The sequence below is a fragment of the Empidonax traillii genome, unplaced genomic scaffold, assembly GCF_003031625.1.
Source record: "Empidonax traillii isolate 1590-97213 ecotype Southwest subspecies unplaced genomic scaffold, ASM303162v1 scaffold571:size529327, whole genome shotgun sequence".
Classification (NCBI taxonomy): domain Eukaryota; kingdom Metazoa; phylum Chordata; class Aves; order Passeriformes; family Tyrannidae; genus Empidonax; species Empidonax traillii.
This window is the reverse complement of record NW_020955764.1, coordinates 497,029-521,238: the sequence shown is the minus strand read 5'-3', so window position 1 is coordinate 521,238 and position 24,210 is coordinate 497,029. Positions and strand designations below refer to the sequence as shown.

Below are 24,210 nucleotides of genomic sequence, written 5' to 3'. Positions count from 1 at the left end.
CTTAGATTCCCATTAGTGTAACTTTACTCCTTTTATTTGTTAAACACGTGAAAGGAAGGAGCTAACCAGAGTATAAAATTGTAGTGTGTGTGCTCTCTCTCTGGTTTTAGGGGAATCATTTCTTAATGTAATTTGTCTGCTTACAATAAACGAGCTTGCAAAGCGTTGAAGCAACAAATCTTGAGAGAGATCGAAAAACATACAAAGGCATTTTGCTCTGTTGGATAAAATAAGGGCTAAAAGTTTGGGCAGATCTCAGCCTGGCAGACTTTCTATCTCTTAGGTCATACAGAGAAAGCTTTTGGCACCGACTTTTTGGCAAAAAGCTTTGTCTGGAAACATATTTAGTCAGCATATGAAATATGATAGCCCTGGTAGCAAGGCTGTGTCTGAAGACACTAATAGAGTTAGGCTTCAGCCCCATCTGCTGTTGGCTGGGGGTGGCTCTGTTGGTTTGCCAGCACAGGGCTGCCCCTTGCCAAAACACAGAGCAGGACGTGAGGAGACTGACAAATTCCTGCTCGTGTCAGCTCTGCTAATGATTCTGTTGTTTGCCACGCTGATGAAAGCCAGTTGTGCCCGTGGTGAATTCCAGCACAGCTGTCCGTGGAGAGCTGCATCTGTCACTGCAGGGGTTTATCGATGCCCTTTCAGCGCACCCGGGGGAGCAGCGAGGATGTTTCCTCCTCAAGGTCTCTGTAAGAACAGAAGATGATTGATTTCCAGTGGCTGTGTTTACAGAAGTGTAGCAGTGGGCGTACAGATTCTTTCACCTCGGTAAAATCTCTCCAATAATTTGAGTTATGCAACAGTGACGGAGAAAACAGACTTGCGGATTTGGCTCAGAAGGCTTAAAATCTTCAGGCATTAATTCATGAAACTCTCAAATCCTGGATGCTCCAATGTCTATAAAGCGCAGCAGATTCGTGTTTGATTTTTACTTAGGGCTGATCATTTCAGGAAATAAAAAGATTCACTTTGAAAGAGATTTTCAGTTCTTCTTCAATTGTTGCTTCTGGAGGGGTTAGGTAGGAAAGCTACACGTGAAACAAATCACGGACTAAAAATCCACAGCTTTGTTTTGAGGATATCAGAATGGTTTATGGCCGCTGTGGTAAGCAAAAGGAGATAAAAACAGTGACTTTCTAGAAAGATTTCACAGTATTTTTATCTGGCTTTTCCAGGACATCAGTCCAGCCTGCCCCTTCAGCCAAAATACCTCTCCAGTTACCATTTGAGTCTGATGAAAGAAGTGCTAAAATGGCAGAGATTGGAATTGCTTGAACATATTTTCTCACTTAAGCTGAGCTTGTTCACATTCAAAGCTAAAACAAATTATCTCAACTGCATTTAGGAGAGTAAACATGCTCTTAGTTTTCTGTCTCATGTTTAAGTAGTTCTGGTGAAAGCAATGTGCACTAATCTTCGGGTTTATATCCTCTTCCTGCATTTTTTTATTGGACAACATTAAAGGTCAATGGTCCTGAACTAGTCAAGAGAATTACTCTAAATTCTCAGCCATTGCCATTTCTCTCTCTCTCTCTCTCTCTCTGCTTTCAGTAACACAGGGTTTAGCTGCCAAAGTTTTAATTCTTTATGTATGAGAAGAATGATATTTGCCACTTGATTTTACATTTCAGTTATGTGGTTTCACAAATTCATGTAGAAAGAGAGAAGCATCAGCCAAAGGCTCCTTCCAACTTGTCCACAGTGTAGAAAATATAACGATGAAGCAGATTTTTTTTTTTCCCCTGTTCTCATCCTCGTTGTCTTTTGTATTCCAGCATGATCACCGCTCAAAGGAGCGGCCGTGCTACGTGAGCGGAGTGGAAACACACGGCAGAAATCCTTACCATGCACTGAGCAGCAGGGCACCAAGCGCGCAGCTCGGGGAAGATGTCTGCTTGCAACACTTTCACTGAGCACGTCTGGAAACCCGGAGAATGTAAGAACTGCTTCAAGCCCAAGAGCCTGCACCAGTTACCCCCCGTGGCAGAAAAGAAGCCCCTCTCGCACGGGAACCTGAAAGCCAATGCGAACCAGAGCGGCGCCCAGCGCGGCAGGAGCAGCGGCAGCTTCCGCCCGCCCGTGGCCAAGAAACCCACCATCGCTGTGAAACCCACCATGATGGTGGCGGACGGGCAGGGGGGCTGCGCCGAGATCGGCGCGCTGGACCAGGGGGACAACAAACCCCTGCCCGCGGGGTGGAACCGCAACAAAGCCGCCTTGAGCAAAAAACCACTGAGCAACAACAACAACAACGAGGGGGAAATCGAAGGTTACAGCCACGTCTCGAGGCCTTACGGCAGCAACGAGGGCGTGGGCAAGATACCAAATAACAACAATAACGGACTGACAGAGGTTTTGAAGGAGATCGCAGGTTTGGACACCGCGCCTCAGCTCACCGGAAACGAAACGAACGCGAGAGAAACCTTCTTGGGGAGGATAAATAATTGCTACAAAAGGTCGTTAGAAAGAAAGATCCCTCCGAGCTGCATGGTGGGTGGCATGAAGGATTCACAGAGCAAGCACGTTATTCTGAGTGGAAGCACTGAAGTAATAAGCAATGAAGGTGGACGTTTCTGTTACCCAGAGTTCTCCAGCGGAGATGAGAGTGAGGACGACACGTTTTTTGGCAGCATGCAGGAAGAGCACGAGAGCTGGGACGAAAGTGATGAAGAGTTGCTCGCAATGGAAATTCGCATGAGGGGCCAACCCCGCTTCGCTAATTTCAGAGCTAACACCCTGTCTCCTGTTCCGTTCTGTGTGGACAAAAAGTGGAACACCGTGCCCCTTCGAAACAAGTCTCTGCAGCGGATCTGTGCGGTGGATTATGACGACAGTTATGATGAAATTTTAAATGGTTATGGGGAAGAGACTGTGATTCTTTACGGGCAAGAGAGCATGCAGAGCATGGTATCGTCTGATTCGACATCTCCTGATTCTTCTCTGACGGAAGAGTCCCGTTCTGGAACAACCAGCAGTTCTTCACAGAAGCTCTGTAATGGAGGGTTATCTCCCAGCACTCCTCAGGACCTCAAACTGATTGAACCGGAATACGAAGGTCTTTGCGACGATCAGCAGGTGAAGGATGTGTCAAAAGCGCCCAGAAACGTTCCCAAAAGCCTAGAAACTCACAAGGCAGTCCTTGCGCTTCGACTGGAGGAGAAGGATGGCAAAATTGCTGTGCAGACTGAGAAGCAAGAGAATAAAAGTTCTTCAGATGTTGCTGGTCAAGCCGTAACTATTAATTTGGTGCCCGTGGAGGAGCAAGCTAAACCTTACAGGGTGGTGAACATGGAGCAGCCCGTGTGCAAGCCATACACCGTAGTGGATGTATCAGCTGCCATGACCAGTGAATGTAAGGAGAATCAGACTGAAACCTCAGAGACCAAAAAGGCATCGTCTAACCCAAGCTCGCCAGTAACTCCGGGCACACCCGTTGCATCCTCTGCAGCATCACCTGTACGTGTAAATGCTAACCTGAAAAAATCCAGTGCAATCAGATATCAGGAAGTGTGGACTTCTAGTACTAGTCCAAGACAGAAGATACCTAAGGTGGAGCTGATTGCAAACAGCTCAGGACCTTCCGTTCCTCCCAGGAAGACAAGCCACAAGTCAGCTCCTACTTCACCTACAGCCACAAACATTTCTTCAAAAACGATCCCGGTTAAGTCTCCCAATTTATCGGAGATAAAATTCAACAGCTACAACAATGCTGGCATGCCACCTTTTCCTATTATCATTCACGACGAGCCCACTTACGCCAAAAGTTCCAAAAATGCTATTAAAGTTCCCATCGTAATCAATCCGAACGCTTACGATAACCTGGCTATCTATAAAAGTTTTCTCGGGACCAGCGGGGAGCTGTCTATCAAAGATAAAACCACCAGTGTGATAAGCCATACCTATGAAGAAATAGAAACAGAAAGTGCAATAACTGAAGCCATAGGCAGTAAACCCGCTGAGCTGTCCCAGCCGAAGGGCGTGACGAACAGCTCCGAGTGCAGGCCGGGTTCTGTGGCTCAAAAGGTCCAAGAGTTCAACAGCTGTCTCGGTAAAAGTCAGATATCCCCACAGAGGAGTCACAGTGCTGACCACGGCTCCCCATCCAGAGCTCCAAAGGCAATGCAAGAGGCTGCAGCAAAACCAGACGTCACCCCGGAGGGTTCTGTTGGCAGCAGTGGTGGCAGAGAGAACGCAAGCACGGTGCTCTCGCAGATTGTGGCTTCTATCCAGCCTCCACAGTCTCCTCCAGAAACACCTCAGTCTGGACCCAAGTCCTGTAGCGTCGAAGAACTGTATTCCTTACCCCCGGAGGGAGATGCTACTAAAAACACCCTGGTACGACCCAAATCTCTGTTTACGTCACAGCCCGAAACCGAGTCCTCCAAGACGGCGGAAAACACTGCCGGGAAACTGCCCAAAGATCCGCTGTCCCAGCTGGCTGCAACTCCCTCTCCGAAGCCCGTGCGAGCCGCCCCAAACGCCACGAGTCCCCAGGCAGAGCCGGCACCGCCGTTCCCGCCCCCGCGCTCCACCTCCTCGCCCTACCACGCCAGTAACTTGCTGCAGAGGCATTTCAGCAACTGGACCAAACCCAACAGCCCCACCAGGTCCACGGAGGCCGAGTCAATCCTGCACTCGGAGGGGCGTCGCGCCGACGCCAAACCCAAACGCTGGATATCGTTCAAGAGCTTCTTCCGCCGCAGGAAACCCGATGACGAGGAGGACAAAGAGAAGGAGAGAGAGAGGGGGAAGCTGGTGGGTCTGGATGGCACCGTTATCCACATGCTGCCCCCTCCTCCGGTTCAGCGGCACCACTGGTTCAGCGAGGCCAAGTCAGACTCCAGCGAGAAGCCCTCCATCGTTTTCATGTACAGGTGTGAACCGGCAGCGGCCGAGCCCAAGGCTGATCTCCCGCCCAAGGTGGGAGTGGAGTCTGCCATCGCAGAGGCACTGGCAAAAGACGCAGGAGAAGTGCAGGAAAAGCCTCCAGAGAGCTCTGAACAGAACCCAGCGAGCCATTCCTCACCACCTCAGGTTCCCAAGAAGATCCCCAGGTACTCCGCTCAGCTCTTTTAGTCACTCACTCAGTTGTGAACTGCCCTGTATTTACTGCTGGAAAGGGGGGAACTAAGGGGTTTTGTTACATGAAGTGTCATTTTGTCAAAGTATATTTGGTTTAGGTAACTTAGAACTTATTTTAAAAATCTTTCCCTTATGTTGGACATCAGAAAAGATCTTTAAAAATGTTTAGAAGCAGTAGCTGACATTTGCAGTTTGTCTTGGAGGTTCACTAAGGTGTCACAATGGCCACGTTCCATTGAATCAGATCCACTCTCCTGGATTTTTACTTTAGGAGAGTGCTTGTACGTTATGGGAAGCTAGAGAATTTCTGTGCAGAAAGAGGAGGCAACTATTGAAAAGTACAACAGAAATTAAAAATCTGTGGCTCTTGAAAGGGGCTGTGCTCAGCTTGATGCTACACTGCAGCATCACCGCAGCCTCCCAAAAGAAATCATGTAAAAAACTGATTATAGAACGAAGAGTACCTCTAAAATAATCTTCCCTCTGTTTTGCAAGGCCCTCAGCAGTGGATGTGCTTTGTCCCCCAGCAGTCTGAGGTGCAGTGGAGCTGCTCACAGCATCAGCTGCTCTCAGTCACGTGGGCACAGTGTGCCCTTCCCTGGGTGCTGACCACAGCTGGGGATGTGTCAGCTCTTCCAATCTTATTACACAAACCAGGCTCAAGATACCTTCAAACTTGCATTATCTAATTCATTATAACAATCACCTAATGGTAGGAAATTAAAAGTTTTGGGAAGTGTGAGAGCCCCAGAAAGTGTACCATGGCAGTGCTCTTTGGTTTTCTTCCTCCATATTTTGTACAAGAAAGCTGCAGTGTTTTTTAGTTAAGATAGTTTTAAAGTTGACTTAAACCAACAGAAATCACTGTGTGAGCACAGTTAGAGTTTACCATAAAAGGATTGCCACTTGTGCTAAAGTAAAATAACTTGGTTTTCTTTCTCCACTCTCCATACGAGAAAATTGCTGGAACAACCCTTGGTAAGAGTGCAGTCTCTCCAGCCCTTTCCCAAATTAAATGGGGAGAAATAGGCAGCTTTAGGATAAGTTAAAGAATTGGAGGAGTTTGTGCTCTCGACCCCCTTTACAGGAACCTTTTTTTTTTTTTTCTCCTGTATCCAGGGGAAGCTGGAGAAAGTGAGGTTGATTTTACTCACATGGCCATCAGGAGATTCTCTTGTTCCCAGCTCCCCAGTGCCCCCTCTTGTGTCCATGTGGTCACCTGTGCTGAACCAGATGGGGAAGGGATCCAAGGGAGAAATAACTTTGCAATCGTTTTCCAGCCACACCAACTCCCTGGTGTGCCAGGGGACAGGCAGGAAGGAGCAGCTGCTTCTCCCAGGGGGGAAGGGGCAGGAAGAGTTACTGGTTCTTGCACTGCCCTGGAGATGGTGCTGTTGGAATGTGTGTTCTTGCACTGTGACCGGAGCACCTCCTGCCCTCCCTTCTGAAGGCAATTTGTCACCGCTCTGTCTTACTCACTTATTCCAAAAAGGATGTTTACTCTTTTAGTTTTCTGCAAGTTACAGTGGCACTGGTTAAAACCACACCTCAGAGTTTTCCCTGGTGAAAATGGGAATCTGCCAAATGTTAGAACTGGAATTTCTTCTTTCAGACAGTATTGTCCTATGGTTTCTACAAATTTCAAAGGAAATACACTGAAGTGCTCAGAAATGTATTGTGGCAACACTGGACAGTCAGTACCTTTCTCCTTTAGTTTTTATATTCAGGTACTTTGATGCCTTGAGTTATCTGGGGGTTTTTTAATTAATTTTTAATAGTCTTAAAAAGACCGAGTGAAACCTTATAGTGCCAAAAAAAAAACGAAGGGGGTTTTTTTGTTGGTTTTTTTTTAAGGGCTTTTGTTTTTTAATATCCTGCCAGGTGAGAATCAGGATTGCCAAATTCCATTTTTGCACAAGCAGGAGACGTAACTGATGAGGTGCTATGCTTGGTTTGTGTTGACTCCTCAGGTATTAGTACGAGGTTAGTGATAATTTGGGCTAAAATGTGTGCCTGACAAAGATGTTGAGAATCTTTGGTTAAGCTTGCAGAGGCTTAGAGGAGAAGGGAAGAGCTGAAGATACTGATCAGTGAACAGGACACTTCCCTAACTCAGGATGCCAAGAACAGTAAACTCACTGAAAAAAAAAACAATTTGATGACCTGGAAAATAAGATAAGCTTTAAAAATGTCAGATTACTGGGAGGTCTTGAAAGCAAATTAAATAAGATACAGTATTTCCTTACTTTGCAATGGATTACAAAGCTGCTAAAGATTGATAACGCAACCACTGAAGGTATTTGAAGTTATCACTAGAAAGGGCAGTTTTTCCCTTTGAACAGCACTTGCAAAATACTCACTTCTTCAGAAAGCTGAAAATTATCTCTCTCTTATACAAAGGACCTTGGGTTTGGTTTATCCATGTGGTTGGTTCCTTCTGTTTGATGCCAGGATGCACATGTGCTGGTTCAAAAGGAGCTGGCAAATGATCTATTAAATTTGCCAAAAATGTGTAGATAGATTGAATTGTGCTAAAAATCAGCAGTCACGTCAGCTTTGTCATTAACTGGAATGAAAATCAGGTGTTCTTAGAACACCTGTAGTTCATGAAGCAGCAGCTGTTCTCAGGCAAAGCCTAAAATTGACCCCTCAAAAGATAACAGGATGATATTTGTGGCCTGAGTCACCATAATTGATAAAGGTGGTACAGCACAGCCTGCAACCCACTCATCACAAGCTTAATAAAAAGATTCTTCAAAGGCTCTGTTATCTCCTAGATCAGAGTGTTGCTATTGGAGTTCCACGAGATTAAGGCTTCTGCTCTCCTTCATTGAGACATCACCGCTCATTCCCAGCAGCGGCTGTTTAGATTGAGATGTTTCCTGAAAGCCAAGTGCAGCTCAGCATCCTGCAGCTTCCCTGGCTGCCTGCACAGAGAGCTGAACGGAATCACCCCCAGGGCTGATGGAAAGAAACCTCCCTGCTTTAGGTGGCAGCCTTTGCTAATCCTGAACTGCTCCAGGCACGGCAGTTACCGGGCAAACCAAGAGCTTCCTCTCACAGATCCCACTCAGCCATAACTGTGCTTTTTGGGAGCTTTGGCCCAGACTTGGATGAAGATAAAACTCTTGTGTGTTTCCTGAAATGCTTCTTTCAGGTAGTGAGGTCTGTATATTCTTTTTGTCCTGGTTCGGGTAAGGAAGCGTTTCTTCATAGCTAAAGCTGGGATTACCGATCTAATTCCTAAAATTAAGGTAACTTTTGCAAAAGGATTTGAGTCTGTAACCAATAGATCTGAGCTGTGTGTCTCACAGAGGAATAGGAATGTTGTGACAGATCACTCAGTAAATCACCGTTCTTCCAAAATGCAGTCACGTACTGAGATCGGGGTTACATCCAGAGACAGGCAGGAATAACCACCGCTGCCACATTCCACTTCAGCACTGTCACTGATCCAGTCCTGCAGATTCCACAGCTGCTTCAGAAACTACTTGGGAAGATAACAAAATCTGTCAAATCACAGTAGGGCTCCGTTTCAAACAAAGTCTTTCCCAGTTTGGAGGACCCCTGGTCTAATTCTTAGGGTGAGGTTCTCACCTGAATCCAAAACCTTTTAAGTACAGCTTGGACAAGTTGATGAGGAGAATCCAAGGATGTTTTAGATGAAATGTCTTGCTCGAGCAACTCTACTGAAATGGGAGAAATGTTAGGTGGATCAGCTCTCCTGTCAAATCTGTGTTGGTTTGCTTTTATCTCGATATCAGCAAGCTTTGTCTGCCTTACTCAGCAGTGCATTTAAAAGCATTACCCATTTATCTCACACTATTTCATCAATTAAAAACTTGTGAGATTTTTCTCTAGAACATCTCTATGCTGACAGAGTTGGAAATGCTATGTGTGCATCAGGCAATAAGTCGGGTAACGTTTTATGTGAGAACTCGTAAAAACACCAAGGACTGCTCAGGAATCAAGTAGAAGGGATTTTACCATTTATTATTTTATAAATTTAGATTAAGAAATGGTGAATCTTGCATTATTGTTCTTAACTCCTCTAATGCAGTTTGTAAAATGGGAAGAGTGAGAACTAAAATGGATAAGGGAAAATATATTTTTTGTAATGCATAGTTAATCTGTGGAACTCATTGCCCTTAAGTTCCAGTGACACTAAAGAGCTTAGCAGGATGTCTTTACTGGATTATCAAATGTATACCCTTTATCCATGCAAACATCACATTATACAAGACTTGGAGAAAAAAAAAATAGAAGAATGTAAATTCTCATACTTCAGGACTAAGCCAGCTCCTAAATAATCAGAATTAGAATGAACTTTATGGCTTAGCTGTTTCGGGTTGTCATTTTAGAAGTTGGTTTCACTTTCCTCTTGGGTGACTGTTTCTGGTTGATAGTGGTGAGGAGGAACTGAGTTGCAGGAGCCCCTGGAATGTTTCCTGTACCCAGAGTACACTCTGGTTCCTGGGCACTGATCAGCCCTGCTCAGTGTTTTGCAGGAATAAAGTGGTCTGTGTTCTGAGCAGAAGTTTCTGGGTAAGGTGGCCTTTGAGCTCCGTGCAGCCATGAACCTCTCTGCATTTTTGCTCAAGCTTTATTCAGTCACTTCAGGCTTCAGATTGGCTTTATGAGCTTACAAGTGTAGGGCCTGAGGGGATCTCCAAGTGCTCTCTTTGGCCCTGAGTACACCTACAAATTACACAGTTGGTTTTGTGGGTGTGTAAAACTAAGTCATCTTCCTTGGACATCCCCAGTTGTCCTGCTGCCATTGGCTGCTGCCGTGCTGATGCACACTCAGGGAGGAGATCAGAGTCTCCGCTGGGTCCAAGGCCACATCAGCTTTTCTCTGTGTTTGCCACCAACTTCTGCCACTGGGATTTATCTGCTGTCTCGCACAGAATGTGCTCCCTCAGCTTGGCCTCTAGACCCGACCCTAACTGAGGAATACACTCTCAACAATCACTTCTTATAAGCATTCCACATTATCTCCCTCATATTCGTCGCTGTTTATTACTCACTGTAATTGAGTAGGTGTGCTCTGAATGGGGGGAAACACAGGTCACACAATAGCTGTGATTCAAGTGTCCTCACCAGAATTAACGCACTGCACAGGCAGCTTTCTGGATTCTGCTGTTCCCAGAAGGCTGAGAAAAGTCAGTCCACATCATCCTTTGGCAATCCTCCAGGAACTGTGAAGGAGGAGAGCCTGAAGGAAGGAGTTAGGGGCATTTGTCCCCGCAGAAAAATAACACTTTTAAAGCAGTTTAGAGCTCGTGCACACGTGAGTGACAAGTCTGTGAATTCGGTGGGGTGTTATCTGAAGGACAGTCGTTTTTATGGCAAGTTGGTTTTGTTTTTTTTTTTTTTTTGCTGCACATAATCTCAGCTTCTTAGGAAAACAAACGTGTTCTCTGCGGGCAGAGGGGCTGCTTCCCCCATTAACTGAGTGCTTGTTTAGTTCCAGCCCCTCGTGCCCGAAGGAGCAGAGTTCTCGAAGATCATTAATTTCCTATGAAGTTTGTTTTCGAAATGAAAAAGGGAAAGGAAAAAGACTTGGACAGAGGAGGCTGCGCCCGCTATGGTAGAAGCTAAATATGTGCTCTTATGCAAGGCATCAAAGAATCCATCCTGGCAAAATATCCATAAATATCCCAAATAAGGAGATAGCTCCAAGTATCACTTGCTACCAACAGGCAGATAGAAAGTAATACAAAATCAGGCTCTAATGGTTCCAATCTCAGAGAACTGCTCGTTTATCAGCTGCTCTTCTTCTCTCGAAAACCAGTTGTTTTAACCGTTTAGTTCATGAAGCAAAAGCAACTGGGCATTTGGTTCTTGTAGCTCCCTGAGTGAGGATGGTTTCCCCTTCTGTCCCTCCTGTGTCCTGCCAGTGCTGATGAAGGGTTGCTGGGTCCCTGCACCGTGTAAGTGAGCTTGGTCGCTCGGTCTTCGGTGTTAGGATACCGGGAATCATTTCCCCACGGATTTCATGACCTGACATCTGACTGCTGGGGGGGGTGCAAATGTGTTCTTTGGAGGCAGGGAGTACAGATTGGAGATATTCGCTTGCTTTGAACAGTTAGGTTGGCCTTAGCTCTTAAAAACCCCTCTTGAAACTCGAACGTGCTTTTCCTTAAGTGTAATAACATGACTAAGGCCATAGCTGTCATTCCAGAGCTGTGATGCAGCAGCCTGTGTGCTCTGGATTTCGCTCAGGGAGGCAGTGGAAGAGTTAAGGAGGCAGGGCTGGGGCTCCCTGGCTCCCTGGGGCGCTTTGGCAAGGCCAGGCCCAGCCCCAAGGTAAACATAAGGTGCAGTAGGTGTTTCACTGTGCAGAGTTCAGCCCTCGCTCACAGCTTGCACAACTTGTAGCACCCCAGATGGAATCAATGGCTCGCCAGAGTTTCAAGACATGATTAAAAGACTCAAGAAGGCCCTGAAAGAATTTCCTTTAATGGGGAATTGTGTGAGTGAGTACAGTGGGTGAGTTGGTATTTTTTTCTTTTCTTCCTTCCTTTCTAGCTGTTGGTTTACTTTGGCAAATGGCTTCTGAGCTTAGGTTTAGTGTATGTGCTTGCATGTGACTGGTTTGGAGAATGAGTATGTCCTGTACCTCACCAAGCAATACTAAAAAAAGTGACTCTGAGATGTGATAATTCCTGGTTTGTGGCAATGACAGAGCTGTAGAGCTGTTAGAGCCTATTTCCTCTTAAAGAAAACCCTCCTGTTGAGGAATGCAGGTATGTATGTTATTTACAGCATTTACAAGCCTTTAGTGAAATTTCTCCTCATCTTGAGAGCCTTGTTACCGCTTTAATTTTATGTCTGCTTTCCTCTGAAATGACAGTAGGTTAACTCTTTAATGTGGATATATTTATGGCACACGGAATGTTCTTCACACCATTCCTATGCATGGTACTAAAACAGAACAAAAAAAAAAAAAACCATTTCGCTGATTACAGATTACATCTTTGGAACTTATGCCATTTTTTCTCTTTTACTAACAAGTTCTAATGAGTTTGGTTTGTGTCAGCCTGCAGCTGCGATTCACGAGTGTGAGCAGAAACAGCATGTGCACACTGCACCGTCCTGCAGAGGACTGGCATGTTTTAACCTCTCCAGTCAGGGATCGCTCCAAGATTGTGTCCCACCATTGCCAGGACTTGGGCTTTGCCACAGAGACAAACATGCCTGTAATTTATGTCAACTCTCTCGGGAAGTTTTAAATCTTTACCACAAAAAAAATAAGTGTCTGCACAGACACGTGATGTGGTGGGATCACCTTTTGGTGGAAAGTTCCTCCTGCCCCTTATGGAAGTCACATGTAGTTAAAATTCTTGCTGTTGAATTTCATCAGGCTATAGTAATGAGACCTGGAGAACAGCACATTTGGCTGTTAAGAGTATTTGTTTCTGTGAGTGAGAGAATGTAAAGACATGGAAATATTTTTGCTCTAACATGTTTTTGGGGCGTATTACTGATCATTGCTGCTATATTTTCAATAGGATTGGGGGTTTTATTAAATCTCGGCCATTTTTTCATACCTACAATGCATAATTTTTAAATTATACTGCAATAAATACATCCATGGAAACCGATTAAATGCACAATCTTCAGGTTTGTGCTGTAAGGCATCACAGTTTGATTGAAACATTCTAGGTAAGAGCAGGCACAGAGGAATGTCCTCATGGCCTTTTGCAGTTGGCCCAATGCAGGTGGATTTTAATCCTGGCTTAGCTGAGGGGTGCTGCCCAAAGAATCCGTTCCCAAAATCCTCCCAGTACATGAAAACGTATCGTTAAAGTTTTATGCCTTTTTTGGGGACTTAACCCCCCCTTGCTGTACCTTGTTCTCTTTGGTTAAAGCACAATTGTTCCAAGTCATGAAAAGCACCTTAAACTCTGCTGCTGTCCCGAGTCCCACACGTTTTTCCCGGGCTCACACCTGCAGATGTGTGTGCACGGGTGTTGATTGCAGCCCAGCTGTAAACCATTTTATTATACCCCGATATCAAAGGCATGAATTATTATATTCCCTATATTATTATAATTGGTGTAATAGTAACTGCCGTGTTACTATTTCAGTCACAAGTTGTTTCTTCTCCTGAAGGAAAACTGTAGAAAATTGCTCTTGGAAAAAGGAGGGCGAAAGAACTTGTTCCTTTACCGGTTCCTTTCCCCCTCCTGAAGACCCTTAAATGCCTAATCTGGCGTTTTGCCAGTGGAATCTCTCACCCAGCCTTGTTCTCCGGGTGATTTTTGTTCTGTTTGTTTCAGTCAAGTGCCCGATGACACCACCCTGGAGGACTTGTCCCCCCGTGTCCCCAGAGCGGTGTTTGTGAAGCAGGACAATGGGGGCAGCGCCTCCGTCATCCCGGTGTCGGTGTCGGCCGCGCGTCCTCCGCAGGGGGAGGAGGAAAGAGAGGAAGCTCCACGTTCTCCCAACTTAAACACCTGCAGTGCCACGTACAGCAATTTAGGTAAGTGTGATCTCACAGAAGGAAATATAAGTGGGGTCAGAGTTTGGATACCTTTCCAGGGGTGGGAAGAACCTTTTTCTTCTGAACAGCTCAACGCACTTTCATAAGGGGAGCTCTTAAAGGCTAACTTTTTAATAGTGATTTTTAGAAAATAAAGTTATATTCTCTCCTTCTGGGATCCCAACAAGAAAGTGTAAGATTCAACAAACTCTAAGGTTTGCTCTCCTGTAATTTAAAACAGCCCTTTGATTGATCCCAGTGATAAACATCTCAAATGATTTTGAAAGACACGTTGTTTTAAAAAGACACATTCTCCTTTTTGGAGAAATGTTGTCAAAGAGGTTTAAAATACAGAGCAAATGACCTAATTTCTTTAGGAACGGTAAGTAGATTTCAATATTTTTCCAAACTTCAACAAAAGATGGGACTTTTTATTTTAGAGCATCAGTAACTATATTTGTAACCATCTTTTGCTGACTGAAACCTTTTTTATCCTGGTGTGAGAGTTTACTTTCTGCTCCTTCCCAATAAGATATGAATGTCCTGTCATTACTGAATTCCTGATTCACTTCAAAAAGCTACATGGATGCAGTGCTTCTCTGGAAGACAAGGGAGCAGCACAAACGAGCAGCTTCTGATAATGCACTATCAGTATTATCAGCCTCACTTTCTGAAGCGTTTGGATTTGCACTATTGAGGGATATCTACAGGCAGATTTCCTAGAAGAACAAAATCTCTCATTTATTTACGTTCCAGGCTATCTTGAATACATGTTTTTCAGTACCACCCCAATCCTGTAAACAAACCAACTTCTTAAGTGCTTGGCCAAGAGTAAACTGCCTGCCTTGGGATGGCTCCCGAGTGCAGGGGGTCTGGCATGTCCACACAGGTTTCAGGGATCAAGGACTAGGTTTTAAACCCTCAGGTGCCTACATTCCTTAGACATTCAGTGATAGTGTTGCGTTTTTTTTTTGCTTGACTGTGAATTAGTGGTGAACTTACTAGTGTATTCTGCTATTAAAACGTTCATTAGGTATTGTTTATGAAGCATAAAGTGGAAAATACCCTGCCCAAGAGCGATACCAACATCTACCGAGGAACTCTCCCTCTGAGGAGGGAAACTAAAATTTGTACTTTTATGGTGAACTACTCAAAGGTCTAATGAACTGTTTTCATTTTAGTGAGATATATATCTGTATTTTCTGTATTTAGGAGACAGCTCCACACAGGCAGAATCCAGGCAGTAGGTATAGCTCCCTCAGAACTATTTACAGCACGTTTAGCCCCTGCAGTAAAACACCATTAAACACTGGAATGGGTCACCCAAAGGAGTGGTGGAATCTCCATCTGTGGAGATCCTCAAAACCTGACTGGACACCATCCTGGTCAACCCCCTCCAGCTGACCCTGCCTGACCATCTCAAGGGATCCCTTCCATCAGTCCTGGCTTGTGTTAGTGCTGTTCCAAAGTTTGAATGTTCCCCTTTAAAACCCCATAAAACTGAAAGCCCTTGGCATTTCATTCAAGATCTTCTCATCCTTGGGTCACTTTGAGCTTTGCTGTCACCAGAGTAAATTTTAGGGTGTGAAAGAGTTAAGTGAGCTGTGAGGCTTGCCTGGGTCTGGCTCAGCCTGGCTGCCTGTTGTCAGGAGCAATGCTTCCCTAAATGGCACTGAGTTCTCTGGCTGCCATTCAAAGCTCTTCTGGTTTATTCAAACAGCCTCACTTTCTAGTTCAGATGGCAACAGAGAGATTTCCAGGCAGGCCCAGAGAATAATTCCTGCTTGTTTTCACATCTTGCATCACCTAGGCAGCAGAATCTTATCTTTGGTCGAATTAACAAATACTGGTATGTGAAACTGGAAGAAAGGATAAGATGAGAAGTTACACCACATTTGACTCTTGCTTCAGCTGCAATTGGAGCTACAGAGTGCAGTTTGGAGTTTGTAAAATACACCATGGGAACATCTCAATTGTGCAGCATAATGCACAATATTAATTTTAAATACTAATCTGATGCATATTCTGTTTTATATTTACAAGCAGATATGCTACTGCTTTGCTAAGTGTCTGATCTTCAGTTCTGACGTGTCACGTGAAAGTTCATGGACAGAAATAACTGCAGGCTTTGGGAAATTGTCCTCTGCAGTCAGGCAATAGTTTATATCAGGTGATGCCTCAAATATATTTGGGTTGGCCTTCCAAGAGACAAATCTTACAAAACAGAGGATTCTTCTCTGGGAATCAGGTACGATATAAAAGACTTGGGGCTTTTAAGAGGTCCCACCATAATGATAGGATAAAGACTGTTCCTGGCTGTAGAAATAGAAGAAAACTTCAATTAGGAGGAGAAAGGTTCTACCTCATTTTTTCCCTGCAGCTGCTGTGGTCACAGCCAGGCCCTGGTGCCCACAGTTTGAGAAGAATGTTTAAAAAAAACCTGTGCAGGCTCCAAAGAAAAGCTTTGCAAACGCCTTGTATTGTGGCAGGCACTTCACAGGGACTAATTCAAGAAACTCAGTGTGCTGAGCTTATCAAAGAGGTCTGGTTTGATCGTGGTGTGGATGCTCATGGTGAGCAGAACTGTCCTGAGGGATACCTCTGGTATCAACTGATTTAACAAAATCCAGGGGCTGCCAGTTGAATCGAGATGCAGGAACAAATGTTCAACTGTGTAAGATAGGGCCTGGATATTTCTTTTTGTAATGGGTGCCTTTATTGTAACACAAGTTAATTCAGGTAAGCCCTGTAGCTGATGATAAGCAAGACAATAGACTAGATAATTAAAAGCCTTTCCTTTACAAATCTTTAAATTGTTCTGTCTTTGTCTGAATTTGTTGGGGAGATTGAGTTGATTGAATCTGCATCGCTGTAAGTAGATTAAGGTATTCTCAATATGCTCAGGACAGTATTTGTGTCATGGAAAAAAGAACAGGGTATTTCATTATCAGCGACTTTCCTCTTTACACTTAAAGAAATGGGCAAAAAGAAGGGTAAGTTTTTGGTTTTGTGATCGCTGACACTGGAAAAAAATCCCAAATCCCAGCACCTGCCATGGAGCATTGCCCCAGGCAGTAACTCAGACACTGTGCTTGAGCCAGGCTGTAAATAAGGTACTGACTAAAACTGCCAGTTCAGTGGCAGACACTGATTATAACTCCAGTCTGGTGCATTTTGTGTCATATATAATCAGCACAGGTAGTACCTGCAGCGTGGTGAAGTGGAGGGTGGGCAGCAGGACCTGCCAGGTCTCCCAGCAGACAAAGCTGAAGCTTCTCAGGTCTGCAGCCCTTTGCTGGAGATCTGTGCCCAGTCCCAAATTATGGCTGAGAAACTGGAGGTGCCTCACAAGTGGTACTTAACAAATGTCAGCTTTCCTCCCTGTGACGTATCTCAGCGTTTTGGGAAGACTTTTATCTACTCAGTTAACAACAAATGAGTAAATAACTGAGTGCAGTGCGGGATTTTCTGGAGATCTGTGTGCTGAACAGTGTTATGGAATAGTGGGGCACATGTGCAGCATCTGTTGGAACTGGGGCTGTGCAGTATGCTGCCAGCTTTTGCAGTGGTTGGAAGGCACCTCCTGCACTTGTGGGTTTTTTCAGGGCTTGGTTGTGTTTATCAGTCAGGGGAAGAGTTTATTAAGGAGGGATGTCAGATTTGAGAGGTTCACCCGCTCGCATGAACAGACTGCGGTGCAAAGTCTGATGATAAATCAGTTACCCAGAAAAATAAAATTTAAATGCCTTTTTCAGAGCTCTTTTAGAGTTTCAGACCACTGCATGTGGTGTCTAGAGACTTAAGCATTAATATTTAAATACTGTAGTGAGATTCTGTAATGGAAGATGTTATTGAACCACAGAATTATTTAAAGCTCTCCAGAAAGCTGCTGTCTATAAAGAGTTAAATTTTTTTCTGTCATTCAGCAGTCTGGAATCCACTTCAAAGCTCTCTGCAACTGGTAGCCTAATATTGTGCCTTTTCATTTGCCTCCCAAGAGTGTGGCTGAGGCCGAACCTTGCAGTGTTGGTGAGCCTGTGCAGTAGGTAAGGAAACAGTGGGTTTAGGCATGCAAGGGGAGAAGGAAAGGAGAGGCAAGAAAAAGAAACAAATGCACTGCCAGTACTTCTATGCAGAAGAATGTTATTGTGCCTTTGACAGGGACAACATTTAAGACAACTTCTTTTCTCGCTAGGCAATGAATTTATAAAAATGTGGGCCGTGAAGTTTCCTGCCTCAGGAAAGCTGAGCTGGAAAGACTGGCCCAGTGGGTATGAAAGAAATGTGCAGTGTGGAGAACTCAGCACAGAAACAGCACGGACGTGAAGCTTTTCAGCTGGGTAATACAGATGGGTAGATTTTAATATGGAAAACTTGCTCTCGTGGGAAGAGACGCCGCTGTAACATGGCATGTTTGACAAACTCATTTTCCTCAGCTGAGAATACTTGAAACAGCGGCTACAGAATGACTTGCACACTTGTACGGTTCTCTGCATCCTGCCACCCCCTCCAGACTTCTGCAAAAAACGCTTCTGGCTATGAAAACCTTCTCCAGTTGTGTTTTGATGTCACAGTTCCCATGCAAAAGCAACACCGGTTGCAGCCTCAACACCCTCCTCTGTAGGAATGGCTTTTGGAGGGCAGGGCCGGTAAAGCAGAAAGAAAACAAGAGAATCGAGCAGCACCACTGCTATAAATCTTACCTTTCCTGGAGAGGGCTGCTGCTGCTGCTGCTGCTGCTTCAGATGTGTGTCTTGCTCTCTTGTTGTTCCTCTCTGGAATCTATGCAGTCCTTGGGTTAGCAAGTCCTCCTGCAGTGGTGTCCTCTCTCCCAGCCCAGCAGTCAGGCTGTCTCAGCACAGTGGGCAAGAGGGGAAGGATAAAAAACCAGGCAAGTGATCTTTAACACAGTGCTGCTGGGGAGAAGTACATAGGTCACAGATTTGGTAAGAGTAAGTAGTTGTGGAAGAGGGCACATGTTTGGCTGAGTAAGAAGATTGGGTATGAAGTAGAAATGAGGTTGTCTCGGGACTAAGTGAAAGGCTGCGGTGTCAGGATGTGTGTCTGGCGCACAGACATCAATCCTACTTTTGACTCTGAATCCAACCCCTCTGCACCTCTGCAAAAAAAAACAGGGGAGCTTTCTGAAAGAGCTCCTGTCCTGCCCAACTGGCCCCAGGGCCAGAGGCTGCAGCACAGCAGGGAGAGGCAGAGCACTCTGGCTGCGGCACCAAGAGCACAAAGGAGCAGCAGAGTCCCCTGAGTGTTAAATTTCTTTAAGCAACCTTGAAAATGATTTGCAGTCTTCCCTGAAGATCAGGTATGTACACAGCTGATAGAATTTCCTGCTCCAAATTCGCTTTTTTAAACACTGGGAGAGCCAGGCTTATCATTAAATCCGTAAGGCTCTTCTGGGGGTTTCTGGAGCTTAAACAAAAGATAGAGATAGAACTTTCATTTGTGGTGTTGTCCCCTTGAAGTGACTGAAAAGAGAATGATTGTTAAAAAAGCAGGAGGCAAGGCTGTTGTGTTTGTGGATACACAGAAAAATACAATCCTCTTTGATCTCCTGAAATCAGGAGTTCATTTCAGCGTTCTAACCCAGCGTTCCAGGTGTTTGTGCATCCTGGCCAAGTGGATCTTGGATTCTTTAGTATTCCAAAAAAACTGTAACAACATATCTTTAAAAGTAAAAGCAGTTATCTTTTTTTTTTTTTTTCATAGACTGCAAAGTCATTTATTATTAACAATGGACTGAAGTGATGTAATTCAGATCTGAATGTGAGATCCCCCAGTTTGGTTCAGCATTGCAGTTCAGTCCTCTCTTTACAAGGACTGGTGGGCAGTCCCTGTGTTAGTTTAACACTTGAACTCAGTGATCTGAAAGGTCTTTTCCAGCCTAAACAATTTAACGATTCAGCACATTATAAACAGTCAAATTGTCCAAGTGTCTGTTCCCTTATTAGAAAAGATGCTCCACTGCAATTATTGTTTTCATGTCTGCTGTGTTGCAACTGTAAAAACTGGCTTCCTACCTCACTTCATAGGGAACCTCCCAGGAGTAGTAGAAAGCTTATAAAATAATTTCTCTGAAAGTAGCAGTTGATTATTGAGAGTGGAAAGATCTCATTTTGATATGAGTAACAACTGTTTAATTGCCCCAGAGCAGCAAGTTGGTCATTTGTATTATCTGTTTATTAGTTTCTGTTCTCCATTATGTTATTGTCATTTATTTATTCTTCATTTCCAAGGACTCTGGCACTTACAAAAGATAATTGCCCTCTATAAAAGCCATCCAAAGCACATGACAGGAAGTTTATCTTCCCTGGATTCACACAAATGTCTGAAGGCAGTCTGTCAGTGGAAATTCCGTGCTTGTGTGTCTGTAACCTGCTGTTTGGAATTTCTGGGCTCAGGCTGGCTCAGGTTATCTATGAACACAATATTGCCAACAAAGGCACCCATGGCAAGAGAGGGAGGGAAATGTTTTAGAGAAGTTACAGCTGGGGAAGGGATGTGAGTTTTAAATTATAGGGTAACAAATATTTCTGTCAAAACATGACCCTGTTCTCGATGGGAACACGCTTGTCAACCTGAGTGAAAATAGGTTTCATTTCCCTCTTTCCAGCTGGTGAATCTGCTGGGGCAATCCTGACTTCCCAGTGTGACCACAAAAGTATCTCCACTGCGTTATTGTGTCTGAAGGTTCCTGGTTTCCGTTCTGAAATAAGATTTTCAGCCTCTCTAGCACATTTCCCAGTTTATGGAAATGTATGCACTGCTGTCTGCCCATAGTTTTGGCACATCTAAATAGGAAGTGAGGAATAATATTAGGGTTGAGTGCAGAAGGAATTACGGGAGGCTGGGTGTAATTGCTGGAACTGGACTTTGGCCAAAGTGCCAAATTGATGTTTGGTTTTTCCTTGCACTTCTTGTCATTAATGGGATGGGAGGTAGAATGGCAGCATTGCTGGCACTGCCACTGATGTTTATATATACATATATATATATATATCCGGGGTCAAATCATGCCTGGCTGGATGTAATGACATGTATGTGATGCTGATGTGGTCATTTTGCTTAGTAATTAGTTCATCTTTTCATATATGTGTTTAGGGTTTTTTTAAATATCGGGAGGGTCCTAGTCAGCTTTATTTGTCTTTGCAGAGCACAGATACGAGCAGCAGATGCAAAGTACTTTAATCTTCTGCTACTGTTATCTTGTTCCACAGGACAGTCCAGAGCAACCATGATACCTCCAAAACAGCCGAGGCAGCCGAAGGGAGCTCTGGACGATGCCATTGCCTTTGGAGGACTCCCAGAGCAGGAGACAATGACCAGTTTGCAGCCAACACCACCTCCACTGCCAAAGAAAACAATCCTGAGAGCTAACACGGAGCCGACTCCCAGAGATCTCCAGAAGCAGGCTCTGGAGAACAACCTGTGCATCATGGCCAACCCCACCTACGACATCGACACCAACTGGGAAGCGAGCAGTGCCTGCTCCTCCGTCAGCCTGGAGCTCAAGGTGCTGGACAACGAGTCCGGAGACTCCTTGGACAGGCCTACAGAAAAACTGAGGGCAACCACGTCGGCCACCAACAGTGTTTCCAGCCTAACCACTATCAGTATTAAGGACCGGTGCTCCAACAGCATGGAGTCCCTGACGGGGAGACACCTCTCACAGGCCAAGCAGGGCAGAGGGGTCCAGAAGCCGCAGAGACAAGCACTTTACCGCGGGATCGAGAACCGGGACGAGGTGGTGGGGAAAATCCGGAGCCTCCACGCGGATTCCCTGAAGAAGCTGGCGCTGAAGTGCGAGGACCTGTTCATGGCCGGGCAGAAGGACCAGCTGCGCTTCGGGGTGGACAGCTGGTCGGATTTCCGGCTGACCAGCGACAAGCCCTGCTGCGAGGCCGGCGACGCCGTCTACTACCCGGCCTCGTACGCCAAGGACCCGCTCAACAACTACGCTGTCAAGGTAAGAGGGGCCTGGGAAAGGGCAACCCCAGGCAGCAGTGACAGAATGTGACAACCAGCAGGCTCACAGCTGGCAGGGCCTACGAGCTGTGGGTGAAAAGTAAGTTGCCCAAAACACAGGCTCTTGCTTCTGTCGATCAAGGGCCCTGGGTGGCATTGGCATCTGCTGTTTAATTTCATGTTTTTCTTGCAGTTCCAAAAGTGCTGGAACAAAACAAACACATCTGGGACTCTGCCACTGTTTAATGACATTTTGAAAGAAAAGCTGGATTATTTTAACAGGGGTCAAACTCACAGTGAAAAAATCCTTTTGATTTCATCTCCATGGAGATGAACTTAAATCATCGCTCTTAGTTAGGAAAGATTTCCTAAAACATTGAAAATTTTCCCTTTTCAGAGCCAGGTTATTCTAAGTGTAAGTTCTAGGCTGATATATCTCTCATGTTCCCATACAGGGTCTTACATTTTCATCGGTGTTCCTTACCAGCCTTTCAAAAGCTCTGTCTAGCCATCAATGTTGCCTCATAAATTCTTCAGCTAACACATTAAAGAAATAAGATTTACAAGATTTACTGCTAATATATTAATGCTTAGTTGGCAGCTGTCTCACTAGATGCTGTCACTTTATGGACTTTTATATAGGTAGCTCTTCCTGAGCGCTGTATCTCCATTTCTCGATGCTTATCTGGTAGGAAGATAGTGGGAAGGACAGCTGAGACTCAGAGCTCTGTCAGGCTTCCTGTATGACCTTGAGTAAATCACTGAACTTCTGACGAAACTGAGATAAAACATTTATTACCCAGCAGGGATGTGTGAGGCCTGGTGGGTTTTAGAGAGCACGCTGACGTTCTCACAAGGGTGGTGCTTTACGGGAACAAAGTGTTGTTACCACTCCTGCGTGGTTGTTTGCAAGTAAGATAGGAAAAAATAGGAAGGTAAGATTGGAGCAACTGATGTGCTGTTCTGAGACTTGAAGAGGCACCCTTTTAAGGCAGGTTCCTGGGCATAACCATTTATATTTTGTTCATTATTAAGGACCTCAAAAGAATGTGGAATGAAATACGGATTCTTGAAATACGGATGTTCTTGGCCGGTGGTACAAAGGGGCCGAGAAGGAACCAGGCTGTGAATGTGTGTCTGGCCATCAGCTCTGCCTGCAGAATCAGCACTCTGGCATTACTCATGGCTGGCTTGGATTGTTTTGTTTTAATACAGGGCCCAACGTGGTGTTTTTCTCTAAAGGCAGGTTGGAGTTATCACTAACGTGACACCTCTTTGCACATCACTTTGTGCCTTGAAAGCATTCCCTGACTGGCAAGACCTGTTGTTGTTTTGTTACCTGCTGTCCTGCTAAATACACTTGCCTTGCAGAAAGCCAGCGAGGAGAAAGAACAGCAACGTAACGTGGTCAAATATGTGCTAAATCTTCCCTTTTCGTAAGTCAGGTGTCTTAAAAATAGTTCTCAGACTAACAACGTTTATTGCACCGTGGGAGATGTGAGTGAAGTGTCCACAAAATATCCTTGGGCTCCAGGTCACCATGAGCTGTTGTGCTGTTACAGTGAGAGGAAAAGTTACTCTGGAAAATACCTTCCCAGGCAGTGAATGTGATAGAGGAAGATATTTGCCCACGTTGATCTTTCACTTACGAGCCATCAGTCCAGGCTCAGATTTGTCCAAAAGCTCATAACAGCAGATTGCTATTACATTACCCAGAGATTTGGGGAATTTAGCTTTAACAAATACGCCAGTTTTTACTACCATGGGTGTTTTTTGTGTCAGCCAAATTACATAATAATCTACCTTCAATAAATCAGCCATGTCCTCCTGCCATTTCAAATCCCTCGTCCCCAAAACAGGATGGAAAACACGGTGAGATGAAAATTACCAGTGTGCCTGTTGAATCCAAAATATCCTGTTATTTTGGATCGAGGCTTAGAAATGCATTTTGGAAGTGTACATGGAGCCACATCTTCAGGCAGTGTGAATTGATGGAGCTCTTTTCAGTTTTGCAGAACTACTCAAGCAATGCTGGCTAACAGTTCAGACAGTTCTTAAGTTCTGTGATTTTAATATTAGATCTGAGAAAAAATGTGATAATGAGATTTTTATAATTACTATTCTCCTCATAGGAAACAAGAGATTGACCCCCAAACAGTGTTAATGGTCTTACTGCATAAATTTAAAAAAAAAAAAACAACTTGATATTCTAGCTCCAAAAATAGAACTACAAAAGGGCTGTTAAAAATTCAGCTTTAACCATTTGACTACTGCTGAATTAAATTTAGAAGAATGAACCTTTTGTACAGATGAACTTTTACGTTCTGGTGGTTTCACCAGCAAAAGATGCTCTGATAAAGTGGGTGGAGAATGAGCACAGCTTGTTCTGTTGGGGTGGATATTAGAGGAAATGTTTATAGGGCTGTGTTGTATTAAGCTTTTTTGCTTCACTCTCACCTAATCTTCTAGTAACAACCCTGTGCAAAAAAAAGTTGCAGGAGGCCATGTGGAAATTATTTTGACTGAAACATTATAAAGAAAACCAGTACACGAGTCGTGATCAGAAAACTACTTCCTCAAATGGAAAAATAAAAGCTTCCTTACAAGAAAGGTTTCCAAAAAATTCCAGACCCTGAGGTGGTTTGTTTTTT

At 44.6% G+C, this 24,210-nt stretch overlaps 1 protein-coding gene across 2 annotated transcripts in view; it reads left to right on the top strand.

Moving 5' to 3' along the window:
- PEAK1 (pseudopodium enriched atypical kinase 1) overlaps nucleotides 1-24,210 on the top strand; it is a 42,883-nt gene that overhangs the window by 6,898 nt on the left and 11,775 nt on the right. Inside the window, exons 2-5 of one of the 2 annotated variants that reach the window (XM_027897970.1) lie at nucleotides 1,785-5,063; nucleotides 11,473-11,583; nucleotides 13,377-13,579; nucleotides 20,812-21,560. In XM_027897970.1, coding sequence (XP_027753771.1) covers nucleotides 1,897-5,063; nucleotides 11,473-11,583; nucleotides 13,377-13,579; nucleotides 20,812-21,560 — 4,230 coding nt within the window. In that variant the 5' untranslated portion in view covers nucleotides 1,785-1,896. The remainder of the gene's footprint in view (nucleotides 1-1,784; nucleotides 5,064-11,472; nucleotides 11,584-13,376; nucleotides 13,580-20,811; nucleotides 21,561-24,210) is intronic. The other variant, XM_027897971.1, reaches the window with a different exon arrangement.